The 19,133-nt window shown below is 37.8% G+C and overlaps 1 protein-coding gene across 1 annotated transcript in view; it reads left to right on the top strand.

Annotated features, from left to right (window-relative positions):
• The window catches only part of LOC148999112 (uncharacterized), a 57,252-nt gene extending 39,982 nt beyond the window's left edge, over positions 1-17,270 (top strand). Inside the window, exons 11-15 of the mRNA XM_089141462.1 lie at positions 10,178-10,278; positions 11,782-11,877; positions 12,652-12,719; positions 16,311-16,356; positions 16,872-17,270. Coding sequence (XP_088997588.1) covers positions 10,178-10,278; positions 11,782-11,877; positions 12,652-12,719; positions 16,311-16,356; positions 16,872-16,952 — 392 coding nt within the window. The 3' untranslated portion in view covers positions 16,953-17,270. The remainder of the gene's footprint in view (positions 1-10,177; positions 10,279-11,781; positions 11,878-12,651; positions 12,720-16,310; positions 16,357-16,871) is intronic.
• The last annotated feature ends 1,863 nt before the right edge of the window (positions 17,271-19,133 follow it).

Below are 19,133 nucleotides of genomic sequence, written 5' to 3'. Positions count from 1 at the left end.
TCTATGAGTGAAAACTCGTACCTGTTTACCAGCATAGGCATGTTAGTGTCAACATAACTATTTTTACTAATATTAATTTTATTACAGAATTAATATGCTTTCTGTTAGGAATCTTAAAGCAGTCTTCTTAAAATTAATTTGCTTCAAGTGGTCACCTACTATGGTTTAATAATATATTTTTCTTTTCTTCCAATTTTTTGTCTTTATTAGTTTAAGAAGGTTGAATTTCACAGTTTCTGATGTAAGTCTAAAATACTAGTGCCAGAATATCCCACAATCCAAAAAACAAAATGCAGGACTAGAAAATTTTGGAATCAACCAAAATAGCCTTGGAATTCTTAGAATATATTTTTTCAGGTTGCTAATTGGCTATTGTAAAGCTAAGTTCAAGGATGACTCAACCCCAATTAAACCACAAATCTGAAAAATCAGAACTAAGACATAATTGGAAGTTTAAGCAGCCAAATCAGATAGAGACTAACTAGATGAGGATTTGAATGTAGGACAACAATAGGTTAACACAGCAGCAACTTTAACACAGGCTTGAACAAGGGAAGAGAGTAAAATAAAGGAAAATAGAAAGTAAAGGGATAAAGGTGGTCCAACTCTCTCAGCTAGGTTCCCCCTAGGTATTTAGCTCTCAACAACATGGTCCTGACCTGTCTTATCAATCAAGCAAGAGACAAGAGAATAATGCGTACGAAAGCTTCTTTAATCAATTTCATAAAATCTATGGGTTGGGAACAGCCTATTACATTTTTATAGTGCTAATATTTGCTCTCCAAGTTATGTAGGATATAGAAACTACTAGATTTTGCTGAGCCAGCTAATATTCTCAGCAATAACGAAAATTTATTTACTAAAATTAGAAATCAGTTCTAGGTTTTATAAATCAGCCACATGCATGAATACTATAGAAACTAACTTCTATAAACTTAGGAAGCTCTAAATAGAAGCTAAATAAAATCTAATAAAGTCTTTCCCAAGGCTTCAGTCTTCAGTGTTCATAAAAGATCTTCACATGGTCCACTCTTGGCCCCACGAGATCTTCAAATAATATTCCTTCTAGGCCCAAAAAAAGGGCCATTTTACTGTTCACATTACTGTTCACACAAACAGTGTTTGACCTATTTTTGGTCTTTCTAGAAGGCCAGATGGGCTGATTTGACCTGGTCCAGTTGGTCTGTTAGATGCTGGTTCAGTGCAGCCCAAGTTCTACATAAATATTCTAGTTGAATGCCTGCGAGGAGTGATCTGAGCCAGACCCAAAGTAACTTCTTGGTGTTTATGTATTACTTGAGAAAAGTTCTATTGAGTTGCTGAATGGTGAATACTGAACTTGAAGTCTTGAACTATGGAAATAGAGTTGGAATGTTGCTCAAACAGGACCACTATGTGGGTAAAGAATTGTGAGAACAGAAATAGGAATAACTCCATAGATTCAGCAGATCAGAGCAGAAAGAACAATGTAAAATTACAAGAGATGGTATGTTGGGGTATGTATTGAACTAGTAGTTTTCCTAGTAATAGCATTACTAGGAAATTGTAAATTGACTGAATTGAGTAATTGATTAGTAAAACCAGAAGTCAAGTTGAGCCTTTAAGAATAAAATCAGTAAATATATCTGGAATTAGTGGAGTTACCTGAAAATTAGAACACAAAGCATATAGCACTGGTATTGTCACACCCCACCCGCTGGTCTCGGTTACCCGCCCGACGACCCGTGGATGCGATCTGTCACGGGATCCATGGTCTTACCCATCAATAATAATAATGCAAGAAATATATAATCAAGAGCAAGAGTAAGTTCAAATAATTAATCAAAGGGATTACAGGAGTCTAAATACTCCAATAGGGAAGATAGGAGGAGAGACTTAAACAGGCTGTAGCGCCCAATTCCAAAACGAACGTCGTAAGACTCCCTAAACTTGTGGAACTCGCAACAGCCCTATTAGAGGTCGATCTCTTAGAGGGCTGAGCGGCGAAGTTCGGCCAATCCACCCTATCCTGAATTCCGAATTGTTGCCGAAAAGGCTTAGCAGGAAAGAATCAAATAAAGGGATCAAATGAAAGAAATCATGAATCATGAATCCAAAGTTAACGAGTTCAGCGAAAGCAAAAATAAACTAAATAAATCTTCTTTCCAGTTTCTTTCTCTAAACTATGGTATTCTCTTCTAATTTAATAAGAATGGGAGTACTCCAGTTCTTCTCCAAAGACTTCTCAAAATGTCTGACGATATGCTTTCTTTGTCCATCAATGGGTGCTATAAGCTCACTTCAAGCATCTGCAGGAGGCTTCGTAGACCACATCTCCGTCTCCCACTGTTAGTGCCACATCCTCTTCAAATAAGAAGCTGGACCCATATAGAACTTCTCTGGTTTTTGACGACGTGCTACCATTTGTACAGTTTAATATAACATACAAAGAAAGGAATGAGTTCTGACGAACTCAGTAAGGATAACACATTTCTCATACATTTGTCAACACAATCAGCAATGCATATATGAAATGAATGATATGCAATAATATGAATGCTACTAATATCTAACTATGCAAGTCTCTAAACAGTTGACATGCTTTAAGATATAACACCAGCCCTACTCTCGGTAGGTCTAGTCACTCTGATCCCTCACGGACTGGTTACTTATATTGGGATCTCGGGTAAAGGGGTTAAGTCCTCAGCAGGCATCCATGGCTGGGGTTTAAGTCAACACTCTCTTACCATGACCATTGGCATGAGTACTGGCACATGTTGGGGTTTCTAATCCAATGCAAGGTCATACTGGTAACATACTATATGAAGTCCAGATACTTCCCCTATGGCACCAACCAACTCGGTTTCGTATCCTTCGCAATCTAGGAATGAGAACCCTCACGGATTGGCTACCGTTGTTGGACTCCACTTCCTAACCCTATGGTCATCCACATATTATTGGGGCGAAATGCTCTCATTACTCCTCACGACACCTTGGCCGCTCCTTGGACGTCCATAAGTCCAACCCTAACATATGCAACCCTACCATTGCATGATCAACAGTGGACCACTGAGTCTTCGCATGGACTAGTTACCATTGTAGGATGAAACAGAGTCACGTCACCATTGTCATGGGTCATTCGGCTTCAATTCCCCTACTGAAAGGGTAATAGCATGTAGGGTACCTAGCCATGCAATTTTAGACTCCCTAGGTATGTCATCCAGTAGTCATGATAGTGCTGGAGGCATCAATGAGCATGTTTCCCATACCACAATCCTCTGATATCTCAAGCAAGGATACCCAATTGGATACCTTTCCATCACAACTACGCCACATTATTCACCATCATAACATAATTAGTTGTTCAATATCATAAAGTAATAAAGTATATAAAAACATCACAGACAACAATAAATTATACAACAACAACAACAAGGTACATGATCAATAAATAATGTAAGAATAAACTGATTCATCATATAATGTTATTGCATATAAACAATATAGTGTGTCCTTACTTGTAATTATGTAAGGGCTTACTAGAGTGCAATCAAAACACAATTACAAGACTTCTAGTAGACTTAGGAACACCTAAACATAGGGTTACAAGAATACATTAAGGACATGAGTCAAATAAAAGCGAACATAAATCTCACAGCCACTGTGACTCAGCTAGTCGTTTGGGCCGGTCAGTTGGGTCAAGCAACTGCCCCAAGCGACCGCCCCTATTACAGACAGTCTTCCAGATCCGAAATTCAAACTTTTGATCATCCAATTTCAATCTGGTTTTGAGATGATTTTAATCCAAATTTCAATCTTAATTAGTCTATAACAAAGGTGCAAATCAATAACCTAAAATTAACGCAAATCCATAACCCAATTCATCTCCCTTGATTAGATCCATCCTTTATTCGAATGCAGGGATTCGTTTTCAGACAGGACCTTCTCAATATCATTGATTATGGAATATAACTAATCACAATTAGGTCACCCCAACATAAAGGAGATGGATCTACACCATTCCAAAACTGAGGGAAGAGAATGGAGTGAAGGGGATTCACTTACCTCAATTAAATTCACAAAACAGACGGGGGAAAGGATCCAGATCGCAATCCACACTTCTCTCACCTTCCAGCACGTGTCTTCTGCCTCCTAACCATCCACAACAACAATCTCGAATATAATAATGAGTTAAAAGGATGGGGTTGCTATTTATAGAGGACAGAGAGCAAATTAGGGCAATTTCCCGCAAGTAGACCATGGCGGTTGCTTGGGGCAGTTGATTAGCCCAATCAACCGCCTTAAGCAACCGCCCCCTAGTACTTTTAGTATATCGGTGCTTTGCTCAAGGGGTTGATTCCCAACCTCAACCTAACCCTAAACAACACATGGGGGAGATCTTACCTTCATCCAAACATCTTCAAACACCTCTTGACTTTCATTAGGGATCCAATTTCCCAACAAGGCAGGTTCTTCATCAAGAGAATTCAGATCCATGTATTTAGGTGTATGGATCATGGAATTCTATCCGGATACTCCACAACTTATCTCAGCTTGACCTTCGGGTTATCGGACCTGCAATATGAAATCCGGGTTAGAATTACGAGGGTTGTTACATCCCTCCCCTCGTAAAAGAAATTTTGTCCCCGAAATTACAACGTACCTTTAAGTCCGAAAAGATGGGGATATTTGGTCCGCATCTCATCTTCTTTTTCCCAAGATGCTTCCTCAAAAGAATGATTCTTCCATCTAATCTTCACCAAAGGTATAGTCCGATTCCTCAACTTCTTATCCTTTCGGTCCAAAATTTCTGCCGGTTCTTCATCATAGGTCAAATCCGCACTCAAACCGTCTGGTTATGTTGGAGCAACTACTCAGAGCTTGCTAAGCACTACCTTAGCATAGATACATGGAATACATCATGCACACCAGCTAGAGATAAAGGAAGAGCCAACTTGTAAGCTACTGGTCCAACCTTCTCAGTAATCTTAAAGGGTCCAATGTACCTAGGGCTGAACTTCCCTTTAATATTGAATCGTATGACACCCTTCATAGGCGAAACCTTCAAGAATGCTCGCTCACCAACTTGAAATTCCAGATTTGACCTTCTTTTATCCGCATAAGACTTCTGTCGAGACTGAGCAGTTTTGATCCTTTCTTTAATCATATCCACCATAGTACCTGTGGTTTCAATTAGATCAGGGCCAAGAACACGCCTTTCCCCAATTTCATCCCAATACATAGGAGTTCTACACGTCTTCCCATACAAAGCTTTAAACGGGGCCAGTCCAATCGTCGATTGATAATTGTTATTATATGCAAACTCCACCAAGGCTAAGTGGTCATCCCAGTTACCACTCATATCAATGACACACGCTCGAAGCATATCTTCCAGAATCTGTATAGTCCTTTTCGATTGTCCATCGGTTTGCGGATGATAAGCAGTACTCAAATTCAACTGATTACCCAGGGCTTTTTGCAAACTATTCCAGAAACGAGAGGTGAACCTCGGATCTCTATCCGACACAATACTAACCGGTACACCATGCAGTCTCACCACATTATTCACATACAGCCTGGCCAACTTGTCCATAGTATAAGTGATCTTCATCAGAATGAAGTGAGCTGATTTAGTCAGTTGATCCACTACCACCCACACTAAGTCACCCTTTGCTAGTTCGGGGTAGACCTGTAACAAAACCCATAGCAATGTCCTTCCACTTCCGACTAGGTACGGGAAGAGGTTGTAAAAGACCAAACGAAGGCTGCATAACAACTTTCACCCATTGACAAGTTCCACACTTAGCAATGAAATCTTCCACATCATTCTTTATGCCAGGCCACCAGAAATATCCTTTCATATCCTGATACATCTTTACACTTCCTAGATGAATAATGAAGATGGACTGATGGGCATCAGTCAAAATTTCATTTATGAGGTCTTCCATTGCTGGAACACAAATTCTTTCCCTGAAAACAAGAGCACCATCAAAGGCTAAGGAGAAATCCGCCACTTCATTAGTCTTCGAGGTAATCAAATCAATCTTCTTCTTTAATTCCGGATCAGTCGACTGCAAAGCAAGAGTTCTGTCTCTCAGACTCGGTTGAACTAATATAGCTGACAAAACAACATCGAAATCTTCTGACACAATTTCAAGCCCAAATCTGATAATAGAGAACAACAAAGGCTTACTCGGAGATGCCAAATCTACACTTTCCCGATTGCTCTTTCTACTCAAAGCATCAACAACCACATTAGCTTTCCCTAGATGATATTGAATATCACAGTCATAATCCTTCACCAGTTCTAGCCATCTTCGCTGTCTCATATTCAACTCCTTCTAGGTAAAGAAATACTCCATATTTTTGTGGTCAGTGAAAATTGCTATCTTCTCACCATACAAATAGTGACGCCAAATCTTCAGAGCAAAAACCACAGCGGCAAGTTCCAAATCGTGAGTAGGATAGTTATGCTCATAATTCTTCAACTGTCTAGACGCATAAGCTACTACCTTCCCATGCTGCATTAACACACAACCCAAACCAACTTTAGAGCCATCGGTATACACTATCAGACCTTCAGAGTCATCTGGTATTGTCAACACCGGAGCGTTAGTCAACCTCTTCTTGAGTTTTTGAAAACTCTCTTTGCAAGCTTCATTACACTCAAACGTGATTCCCTTCCTGGTAAGCTTCGTCATAGGGGTTGATAGTTTAAAGAAATTCTCAATAAAACGCCTATAATAACCAGCCATACCAAGAAAACTTCGAATCTCGGTGACTGACTTGGGTCTATCCCAATTTACCACAGCTTTAACCTTCACAAGATCAACTTTAATACCATCAACAGAAACAATGTGACCCAAAAAGATAACCTTGGACAACCAAAAGTCACATTTGCTGAATTTGGCATACAACTTCTCTCTCAATCGCTGCAAGGCAAAACCCAAATGCTCAACATGCTCTTCCTCACTCTTTGAATATATCAGAATGTCATCAATGAATACTATAACAAATTTGTCCAAGACATCCTGAAATACTTGATTCATCAGATCCATGAATGCTGCTGGAGCATTAGTAAAACCAAATGGCATGACTTTGAATTCTTAATGTCCATATCTGGTCCTAATGTAGTCCTGCAGACATCACTAGACTTTACTTTTAGCTGATGATAGCCAAACCTCAGATCGATCTTCGAGAAAACAGCGGCACCTTTCAACTGATCAAACAAGTCATCGATCCTAAGAAGAGGATACTTATTCTTAATCATCAACTTGTTCAATTCTCAGTAATCTATGCACATCCGCATACTACCGTCCTTCTTCACGAACGAAACCGGGGCTCCTCAAGGTGAAACACTGGGTTGAATAAACCCTTTGTCTAACAATTCATTCAACAGGGTCTAAAGTTTCATTCAACTCAGTCGGAGCCATTCGGTACGGTGCTTTCGAAACAGGGGCTGCTCCTGGAATTAGATCAATGGAAAACTTTAATTCCTTTTTAGAGGCAAACTAGATGAATCATCAGGGAAAACATCGGAAAAATCCCTGACAACCCCAATATCAGACAACTGCTTCGCACCTTCAGAAACATCTACAGAAGAGGAGAGGAGTCCAGCATCTTTAGTCCACCTTCTGACTTTCACACTCGCAGCAACAATCTTCTACTCAACTTCCCTTGATTGCCTTGATATTCAAAAGGACAAGCATCTTTAGGATGAAACAACACTTTCCTTTCAGAACAAAGAATGACTGCTCCATACTTTGTCAGCCAATCCATTCCGAGTATCACATCAAAGTCTTTCATATCCAGCTTTACTAGTCGAGCTTCCAAGATTCTACCAGCTATAATTACCAGATAAGACTCAACCACTTCATCTAATCTTACAATAGATTTGGTAGGAGTACTAATAACAAGTTCTTTGAGTACAATTACGGGAATAATGTCCCACCTTTCCATAGTAAAAGCAAGTCACATCCCTAATGCCAATAGAAGCTGCTGAGGTAGGAACTGCAAGTCTCTGATTACTCACCACTGGACAAGGATTAGCATACACAAGTCCAGTATCTTGATTTCCCACCACAGAACGTACCGGTCCACTGCTAGAACCATAGCTCGAGCCAGAGCTAAAACTAGAACTAACACCTCTAGGCTGAAAATTAGATGCAGGATAAGGAGCAGGCCTAGAGAATCTTCGGTTACGGTCCACCAGGTTGTTCCGATTAGCTACATATCTCTGGAGCTAATAATTTTCTCTCTTATTATCCTTCACTTTCTTAGCATTCTGAACCATCTGAACGTAACCCTCAATCGCCTGAATAGCAAGATAAGTCTTCAGCGACGGTCACAAACCCTTGAAGAATTTCTTCGCCTTCTCACGATCACCTCTTGATGCTTCCGGGGCAAAGAAGAACAACTCTTTAAATTTTTGCTAATACTCAAGGACTATACTAGATCCTTGAATGAGAGACATGACTTCAGATTCCTTTGCATCTTGCACAGACTCAGGAAAATAGTTCTTGCAGAAGGCTTCTTTGAAGATAACCCAGGTAAGATTCAGGTGCAAAGCTTCCAAATTCGCCGGGTAGCACTCCACCAAGCATCAGCCTCATGCTGAAGCCTCTACTCAGCACACAAGCGACTGCCCTTGTTATAGACAGTCTTTCAAATCCGAAATTCAGACTTTTCATCATCCAATTTCAATTCGGTTTTGGGATGATCTTAATCCGATTTTCAATCTTAATTAGTTTATAACAAAGGTGCAAATCAGTAACCTAAAATTAACATAGATCCATAACCCAATTCATCTTCCTTGATTAGATCCATCCTTTATTCGAATGCAGGGATTCATTTTCGGACAGGACCTTCTCATAATCATTGATTAGGGAATAGAACTAATCATGATTAGGTCACCCCAACATAAAGGAGATGGATCTACACCGTTCCAAAGCTGAGGGAAGAGAATGGAGTGAAGGGGATTCACTTACTTCAATCAAATTCGCAAAATAGACGGGGGAAAGGATCCAGATCGCAATCCACGCTTCTCTCACCTTCTAGCACGTGTCTTCTGCCTCCTAACTATCCACAACAGCAATCCTGAATATAATAATGAGTTAAAAGGACGAGGTATACTATTTATAGAGGACAAAGGGCAAATTAGGGCAATTTCCTACAAGCAGACCATGGCGGTCGCTTGGGGCGGTTGATTGGCCCAATCAACCGCCTTACGCAACCGCCCCCTAGTACTTTGCAGTACATCAACCTAACCCTAAACAACACATGGGGGAGATCTTACCTTCATTCTGGACATCTTCAAACACCTCTTGACTTCCATTAGGGATCCGTTTCCCAGCAAGGCAGGTTCTTCATCAAGAGAATCTAGATCTATGGATTTTGGGTATGGATAATGGACTTCTATCCGGATACTCCACAACTTATTCCGGCTTGACCTTCGGGTTATCAGACCTGAAATACGGATTCCGGGTTAGAATTAAGGGGGTTGTTACAGGTTTGATCATCGAAACACACACATCAGCATGTACATTTCAGATCTAGGTGGTAGTCTCAGGGGAAACTGTAAAAAGAAAACAAAACTGAAATATTGACATCAGTATTGCACTATAACTACAGGGATGTAAGTGTTCAGATATTGCATGTAGCTGGACAGATAGAGGACCACATAGAAAGATAAACCAGGGTGGTAATCCATACCCACAGATAGGAATCTACCAAAGGACCCACTTCTGGATTCCACCTTATACGAACAAAATTAACTTATAAGCACTACTGAATTAACAGCGGTAGTTCTGAAACCACCACACAAAGTTCAGAAATACTGAAGTATTTATTCATTCAAATTGATGGGGATGTCCTATAAGCCTTTCACTTATTGTTGCTTTCCTTGAAAAAGTTCTGAAGTAAAAAATTACCCAAGACTTGACAATCAAGAAAATGTCAGTCAACTCAGGCTGGAAAAGAAAAATTCTATTCTAGAGTAGCCTTACAATAAAAAAGGGGATAGAAAATGGATTTCTAGAAAAATATGTTGTCCATTCGATCCTAAATTTCTTTAGTGACAGTTGCAAGCCATTTGAACACGAGGTAATCTTTTTCCCTTTTCTTAGTAGAATCTCTGTACTTGTGATTATCATATGATCCTTTTTTGTACTTCTAATACCAAGTTGAATTCCTTTTGTAGGTCTCACCTGTGGCATGTTTACTAGAGATGCCATGGAAATACCTTGCCCTGATAGTGCTGCTGGCCTTTACATTAAAACACGGACTGAAAAGATTGTTAAAGTATAACTTCTTGTTCTTGAGTCTTACATGCCAGGATTTGCTGATGAACTAGGTTTTTTTCATAGTGAATATGAATGAGTAATATTATGGTTTCAATAATTTCCTCATATAGGTTTTGTCGCTTTTGCTGTCTTGTAATGGCTGTTTTGATAGTTTTTAGTTCTCCAGATGTGCATTGGAAGATGTTTTCTGATTATTGGTAACAATTGGTGAAACTTTATGCTACTTATTCTAATAATTTTCTGAGAAGTTTTTTCCATTACTTCAACTGGGATAGTTAGCATTCTTTGAACATACAAAAAGGGAAAGCATTTAGAAACCTAAAAATATATGTAATATTTACTTTTCCTAGATAACACAAATCAGCTTGTCTTAACAAGAGTCAAGTTAGGATTCCTAGAGAGGTCCAAATTTTAAATGTTATATATATATAACTAGAATCTCTGATGTGGTCCCATGTAATTTTTCTTGATAATGATTGCAACCCCTAACTACTAGGATGTTATTGTGGCAGATGATGGTCAGATTGATTGTATAAAAAGTGCTCCTGCCTTGACTTTATAAAAAAGGGAATTAATTATAATAGTAATTGTTTTGATGGTTGAACTGTGGAGTAATGTTATAAGGGGATTCCTGGCTGTTATAAATACTAATGACCTTTGTTTGATTAAGTATGGTCTTTATGAGATGCATATAAATTCCTTGATTTGGTATCTTACCTAGAACTTCTCTCCAGTGTTAAGAATTTGTAATGATGTTTGTCCATTAGGTTCCTTGTCTTCTCTTGAAAAAGAAACCATTGACCTTATCATGGATGCCTCTTTTGATTGCTGAAGGCTGAAAGAAAAGATATAATGGGTTATTAACTTTCCTTGTCTGGTAGTTGTTATGAATATTGGCTGAAAGAAATTTAATGCAGCCATGCTCTCTTGATCTTGTGATTTGTTGAAAATAAGAAAGCCATCCGTGGCTTTTGGTCTTTATGATCCTATCTTTAATATCATGTCAATTTTTTTCCTGCATCTAAATTTGTGTAGGGGCAAAACATCAATATAAGTATGTTACACCGAAAGCTAGGTTGGGGAAGAAACACTAATCAAAGGATGATAATGTGTCTGGTATGAACAAATAGGAGGCAATTTATTTCAAAGGAGTGATCATCCATATATGTTCGATGATTCTTTGGATTTGGTAGCACTGTTGGAAAATGAGTACCCAAATGTTCAGACCAAATCACACATGTATGCATATCTATTACATTATCTTTTGGTGCCCTAGTATTCTTGTATTTTATTAAGTTTTATAAGCACTATACCTTATTTCCTTTGCCTCTGATTGTTTTTTAAGTTTCTTAACACATTTTGTGTCCTTATGTAGTAGACATGAATAATAAAACCTCCACCATCTATATGAATAATAGCAAACTGGATGCTTTTGAAGTTTCTAACCTGACACGTGGATGCTTGAACTTTGTGTTGCTCAGACTAATTTTTGACGCCTCAGGTTGTCTTTGGAGAAGATGAAATAGCATACCAAATTGGGGAAACAACTGAAATACTCTCAAGCGGTTGTCTTTGTGCAACTCCACATTGTGTAAGGGTAAGAACATTTTTGCATTTTGATTATTAATCAAATGTGTAGTATGCTTAAAAGCATGCCATTAGGTGTGACTCATGAATAACTCAACATAGTTATAAAGTCCATTTCAGTTCAGTAAGTTGTTCCATTTATTGCTTTCTCAAGATTTTTGTTTACTCTTTTACTTGTTTACTCATGAGTCACGCCTTTTTCATCAGGCGTGACTTATGAGCAACTCAACATAGTTATAAAGTCCATTTCACTTTAATAAGTTGTTCCATTTTTCACTTTCTCAAGATTTTTGTTTATTCTCTTACTTGTTAACGTTGGCTTGTGCTTTTGATATTCCTGTAACCATAAGTAGTTGCTGGAAATTTTATCTTGAGGAATTCTTGTTTATCCTAGTTTTCAAGAAATTTCTAATCTTATCTATGTTTATCCGTATGTCCATCCGTAGGTCACAGGTGGTGGGATTAATTCATTGATCAATACAAAGTCATTTACAATGTGGAATTGTGCTCTCTTGAAATCTTTTCATCATATCATAACATATTCAAATCATCTTTATAGTTTTGACTTGATGGCTTAAGTCTTATCCAGAACTTCTATTTTTATTCATTACAATAAAAGAGAGTAAAAGAACAAAAGAAGATAATTAGCTCAGCATTGGACCATAGACTGTTTGCTTATGCTAGATAATTTCAACTAGAATTTCTTCTTTGTTGTTTGTCCTTAATTCCTTATGGTCATACTTTCCTAGAAAATCTATCCTAAAATTACTGCACTTTTAATTAGGCACCGAAAGGGGAGAATGCTTTTGGCGTGGACCGTTCAACTTTTGCATTATTCATGCAACCTGACTGGTAAGCTTATCCTTTTAAGGTCCCTTTCTTTTCTGCTTTTGTATGTAAGTAGATTCTTTGCATGGAAATACTTTGATAGAATTTTCTCATTTCTAGACTGAAATGAATCAAAAAAGAATCTGCTCTAGACTGAAATAATTCCTTGCAAGATCCTACATAAATTGATGTTTGATTTGCCTGGCTGCATGGTTATTAAAGTGTCAATTCTGCTTGTTAACTGATGTTTCACCTAAAAGCTGAAATTTGTAGCGTAAATGTATGAGCAACACTCCCCCCCCCCCCAAAGGTGTAGGCTTTTTGGTCTTTGTACGTGATACATTCATGTGTCCACATGACATTGAGGGAAAAGAAGTGGGGAAAACTACATTTTTGTATTTCCCAAGAGTCAAACACTAGACCTCTCTCTGTTTTGATACCATGGTTTGCTACGATTTCACTTAAAAGCTCGGACTTGTAGGGAAGGCTAGTAAAATGTATACATCAACGCTACTGATGTGGTTATTGGTTGACACTCAATATTTTAATATTTCAGTTTGTTTGTTTGATTTGTGTTCAAACCTTTTCATCTGTAGGAAAGTTTCCTTAAAAATGGAGTCAATTTAAATGTGAGGAAGGTTTAAAGTATCATTATGTGTACCCCAGTGCTAATATATACATGTCTTATTTTTAAGGAACTGAATCAGTACCAAAAGAAAATTTGTGCAATTGCATGTGAGAAACCACTTCCTCTGTGTGCAGCCAATTAAATGTACTTGTCTCTTCATACTTTGTTCTCCTTTACATATTAGATATTTAGACTATTTCATGCTTCAAAGCTTAGCTTGCATACATCTAAGCATTTCCATATGTTTCCTGACCATTTCGATGTAGATGTAGCATATCTTGCATCTCCAATGCAATACAACAGGTTCTCTTGAAATCAACCCGTCCCATATGATACATGGTGCTGACGCTTTAAACCTTGTTAAAAAATCAAGTACCAAAATTTACTAGATATTCATTTTTAAATCTCTACTTTGTTCTTCCTTGTGCCATTTTCTGCTTAAAGGTTTTCCTATTAATTTTCTCTTGGTGAATTAGAGAGTAAAACATAGGAAAACAATATGAAAAACAAACAATATGTTTTCCTCTGACATTATCTCAGTGGAGATCCTGATGACTCTGCTAAAAGGAAAGCTGTTGGCCAAGGTCTTCCGTGCTCTTTGAGACAATAAGCATTTATAAACATTGGTGCATTGGTCCTGTGGATGCATACCTCGATGTCAGGTTCCTCTGGCTGAAGAGGATTCTGAGTCCTAGCTCCCTTACAAGAGATACTGAATGTTGCTGACTTCAATGATCATAATCCAATCACAGTCTAGCTTTAAAGCTACTGACTCACCAATGATCCTAGATGCTTCCTGTGTTTGTAGTCCAAGAATCTCCACTCCTTTGTGAAGAAGTGTGAACAATCTCTCATATGTTTTACACACATGCACCACACACCTCCTGAATGCTTTTGCTTCTTTCCTGGTGGGGCAATCATCGGCATGGCCAATGACCCAGTGTATGCAGCCAGACAATAACCTGGTCCACCTCTAAGTGCTTCTAGAACTTTGATTATTATTTTTTTATTTTTTTATTGTAGAAGTTAATATAATAAGAAGATAACAAACATTATCTTTCTTCAAGCTTATCTGTTTCCGTGCTTATTGTTACTTCAGTTAGCAATATTCAGCAAACTTTTGATTGGTCCAGGCTATTATTATAACTGTCACCGTTTACTCCACATTCTGCTTTGCACCAGCATCCTGTGCTTGTTAGTAATATATCCAGCTTACCCGTCATTCATTCCCAACTTTTGTTTGGAGCATCTAACTTGTAGAGTTCACTATAGAGATGAAATTGTTATACTAAAATTGGACATATGAAGTGGAGAGGTATATTTAGGGTTTTGTGTGATTGTTGTAATTTTAAGTTTCTGGAAGCACTGAGAGGGTTGGGCATGTAAGAGGCATCATATAGATGGAATTAGTGTCGTAAAAATGAGGATGTTGAGATGGATGAGTTGCAAAATTGGGAAGGGTAAGGTGAGGAATGATCATATTAGAACTGGTATTGGAGTAGCTCCAGTACATGATAAGCTACGAGTAAGTCGTTTTATGTGGCATGGCTATGTTCAACAGAGGCCTTTAAAATCCCTTGTATGGAGTATTGATTTAATCCAAATGGAAGGAACTAAAAGAGCTAGAGGAAAGCCTAATAACCTTAGGAGAAGTGGTGAGAAAAGACATGCATGGCTTAGGCCTTGTTTCTAGTATGACCTTGAATAGAATTGATGAGAAGGCAAGGATCCATGTAGTGGACCCCATTTAATTGAGATAAAGCTGAGTTGTCATTGTAAATCCAATCATAACAGCTAGATCTTTGTGCTGAAATTTGGGTTGGTGTTTACCAAAAAAAAGAAAAAGAAATTTGGGTTGGTGATGTGAACATCTGCAAATAGGTAATACATGCATAAAAAAAAGAGCCAGACCGAACCCTAGGAGGAACGCCATGCCTCTGTCAGATCTGCTTAACAGTTGAATTTGTAGAGAGGGAATGGAGAGAGCAATAAACCAAGATAACTGACTTAAAGACTGAATGAATCCGTACCGGCCCCTTGCCTAATTTTATTATGCTTACTTTTCGGTGGCAGCTGGAGAGTCCTAGCATCGAAGTCATACGCGTTGTGGAAAGGGCTTAGTTTGATGTTTTTGTGATGGTGTGGGGGTCTTTTATCTGTCTTCTTGAGAGTTAGTTTCTATCCCATTAGTGGGATAAGGCTGTTATCGAGTCCACCTCTGCTTACTAGGAGAAGTGGATGATCTTTTCTCTTGACATGGTCTTGCTTCCTTAAGGGAATTAGTCTCTCTTTGGGTGCGGCCACTCTGATGGTGCAGCCACCTAAATTCTATCATCAGGCAAGACTCTTGCAGAGGTTCTCCACGTCCCATGGTAGGGCACTCTGTTCCTCATTGGTTAGTGTGATTTGTACTATATCACAGATCATCCTTAGATACTCTCTATTCATTTGTAGGTATTTATGGTTACCTCTCCTTGTGCTAAGTGAGGTGATGGTGTGATGCTAACCTTTTTGTTGACGTTAAGTGAATTGTTGATAGGGTCAGTATTGGAGATGATGTATCCAGCATTGGTTGCATAGGATTAGCATTTATGATGGCATGAGATGAGCATTATTGGTGATGAGATCAATCAATTATAGGCTTTTTATAGCTTGATTCTTCTTTGGAATTGGTGGTAGTATCAGGCTGCTGACTCACTTCAATAGAAGGAATGTTGATTTGACTAGTAGGCGACTGTCACAGTTGGGCTTGTTGGGATGATAGGTCACTTGTGTGCCCATGGATTGGGTCTTTCCAGTGCCACGTGTTGTTGTATACTTGGTGTTATTGAAGTAAAACAATACTCTTATAAAAACTTGAATCTAGACTTAGAAAATGTTTTTTACCGCATGCATCTTCATACATAATTGTTTTTAATGAACCAGAACCAGTGCAAGAGTGGTGGTAGGTTTATAATTTGATGGTTGCCTGTTGTTCCACTTTTCAGGGATGAAAATCTCAAGTTTCCCAGGGATGTGCATCTACATCAGGAGGTATGATTTACTGAACCATAAATTTCTTTTCACGGCCATTGTCAATGGAGGCCTGTAAGTGCCCCCATATGGAGGAACGATGTAATCCAGATGAAGGAATTAGAAGAACTAGGGGCAGACATAAGATAATCTTGAGAGAACTGGTGAGAAAGGATATGCATAGCTTAGGCCTCATATCTAGTAATGACCTCAAACAAATTGGATTGGAAGGCTAGAATCCTTGTAGCCCTTTTTAGTTGGGACAAGGCTGCTTCTTCTTCTTCTTGTTGTAGCATCCACTACCACATCCCATGAATGTGTGATATCACTTTCCAGATCACAACATCAATGCTTAGTTAAAATTTTGAGTTGCCAGCAGTTCTGCAGAAAAGCAAAATGTGGGATAATTTTAATCAAGTGGACTACTGGCCAGACTCAAAATGAGTTTCTTGGGTTCTCAATATCCTGATGGTAACAATGATAATGTATTAGTGCCTATAATGCTCAATTAAAGATTGGCGTGTGTTGTTTGACAGATGATCCCCCCAAATGGAAGTCTTACCTTTGGAGAGTATTCAGAGAAGCTTCTTGACAAATATTACCACTTGAAAGCATGACAAAGCTGTTTGGGATTAGTACTCTTACAAAGAAGAGGAAAATCATTCAGTTGTAAGTTATAAAAAGGTTTACCTTTGAAAAACTCTATACCATATTGTTAGCATATTTTTGGCTTGCATAGATGAACCTCATCTCCTTTTCATTTTTTATAGAATAAGAAAATTTCATCGGGTGCATGGGTAATAAAACTGTGTATATCGTTGGAGAAATATACATGAATGTACAGAACATCACAGATAATATATTTTCCATACATTTACAGCTAACATTCATTAGAATTTCATTATTTTCTTAGTGAGTTCTAACTGTTAATAGAAACATAAGACCGTTTTCATTCTATCCAAAAGAAGAAAAAAAATTTAAGATTATTTTCACAAAGAGTTAAAATAGGATGAATAAAGTGGAGCTGTGCATTCTAAGTATTGTCTAATTTGTGTATTCTTTTAAACTAGTGAGAATAAAGTAGCTAATTATTAATATTAAGCTAAGAGTTTGAGTTTTGCAAGGTGACAGGTGTTGTTTCAATGAATCTGGATCATCTCCCCATCAAGCCCCCGACAGTTTTAAAACCACAAAATATAGTGGGGTCCACAGGTGAAAAAATGAGATTTTTTTCTTCAAAATGTTCTTTTTTTTCCACCTGTGGGCAAGGTTTAAAGTATTCCACGATACCATACGATACTAGCCGATACATATCCATATTTGACCCAAGCGATACGATACATTTCAATATGTCTCTCTATTGAATTACGTTAAAATATATTAGCCAGAGTGATACAATACTTGATACAGAACGATACTTCTCTTAAAATCACTATACTGATACGATACTCAATACCGATACTTTAAACCTTGCCTGTGGGCCCTACTATATTTTGTTGTTTTAAAGCTGTTGGGAAGCACAGAGTGCTCCCCCGACGGGTATCAGATCCGGACTCTGATTCAATCTGTTTTGTTATCTATCCCTACCTTTTGTTTGGGTTGTTTATCCTTACCTAAACAGGTCTGCTCTAAACTAGAATTTATTTATAGCCAATTCTGAAATGATAAGGTTGGACAACAACATGCTCTACACTTAAATGGATGGGATAAGGTTTGTAAGCCAAAATCGGAAGGGGGTTTAGGTTTCCGAACGGCTCAAACTCAAAATAAGGTGCTTCTCATGAAAACTTGATGGCACCTTGTCTCTTAACCACAATCTTTATATGGGCTCGAGTTTTGAAAGCCAAGTATTTCCTTGAAACTTCTACTTTTGACAATCATCTTAAACTTAGACCAGGTTTTAGAGTTTGACTTTGTTGAGATATGTTATAATTAGGGGTGTAAATGGATCGGATTGGGATTGGATAGTGGTAATACTATATCCATATCCTATTATATTCAGACGTATTCGAATAATATCCTATCGGTTTTCGGATGGATTCAATCAGATTCGAAAGATAATCGGATAATTATTTTATTAAGTAAATTATTCTAAATGGACATGAATATAGATTGAATACAAGTTTTTGACTACCTGTTTACATCTTTGTAATTTTATTTGTGAGTACTAGGTTTGAAATTTAAAAATTTAACAATTTTGATAGTTATTTTAGTAAAAAATCTAAGAAAATAGTCATATATTACAGGTAAAAACTTTATAAAAGTAAAAAAATAAATCTAAATAAGTAACTTAATTAGAGTCAACACAAAGTTGTTCTAGTGGTGAAACTAACACCTTTTAGTGAAGTGGTCGTGGGTTCAATTCTTGCTGAGGTATATTAATATCCCCATCTCCCGCTTAATAAAGCCCTATTGTACCAAAAAAAAATCTGATAATTTGTAAGAAAGCGACATACCATATTCATATACGGATTTGAATATCCCTAAACGAATGCGGATGCAAATTTAAAAACTGATTTCGATTCCCTTTTTTTTTTATTTTGTTTTTTTTTTTTTAAAATAAGAGAGGCCCCTCCTTTGGTTTTTTGCATTTTATTTTTTTTTTTTTTTGTTTTGTTTGGAAATTTTGGGAGGGGGGTTTTTTTAGATTTTTTGCATGAACTTTGGATTGGTTGGCTCTAAATCCCTTAAAAATCTCACCGGGACTAATAAAGAAAGGTGGCAGGATATTTTTTCTGATCCTCTTGGAGCCATAATAGACTTTTGTCTTCCCTTCCCACTCATTGGTAAGGGTGTCG

Source organism: Hakea prostrata, unplaced genomic scaffold (genome assembly GCF_041222555.1).
Source record: "Hakea prostrata isolate BN-2017 unplaced genomic scaffold, UWA_Hpros_2 contig_41, whole genome shotgun sequence".
Classification (NCBI taxonomy): domain Eukaryota; kingdom Viridiplantae; phylum Streptophyta; class Magnoliopsida; order Proteales; family Proteaceae; genus Hakea; species Hakea prostrata.
This window is presented reverse-complemented; position numbering and strand designations above follow the sequence as displayed.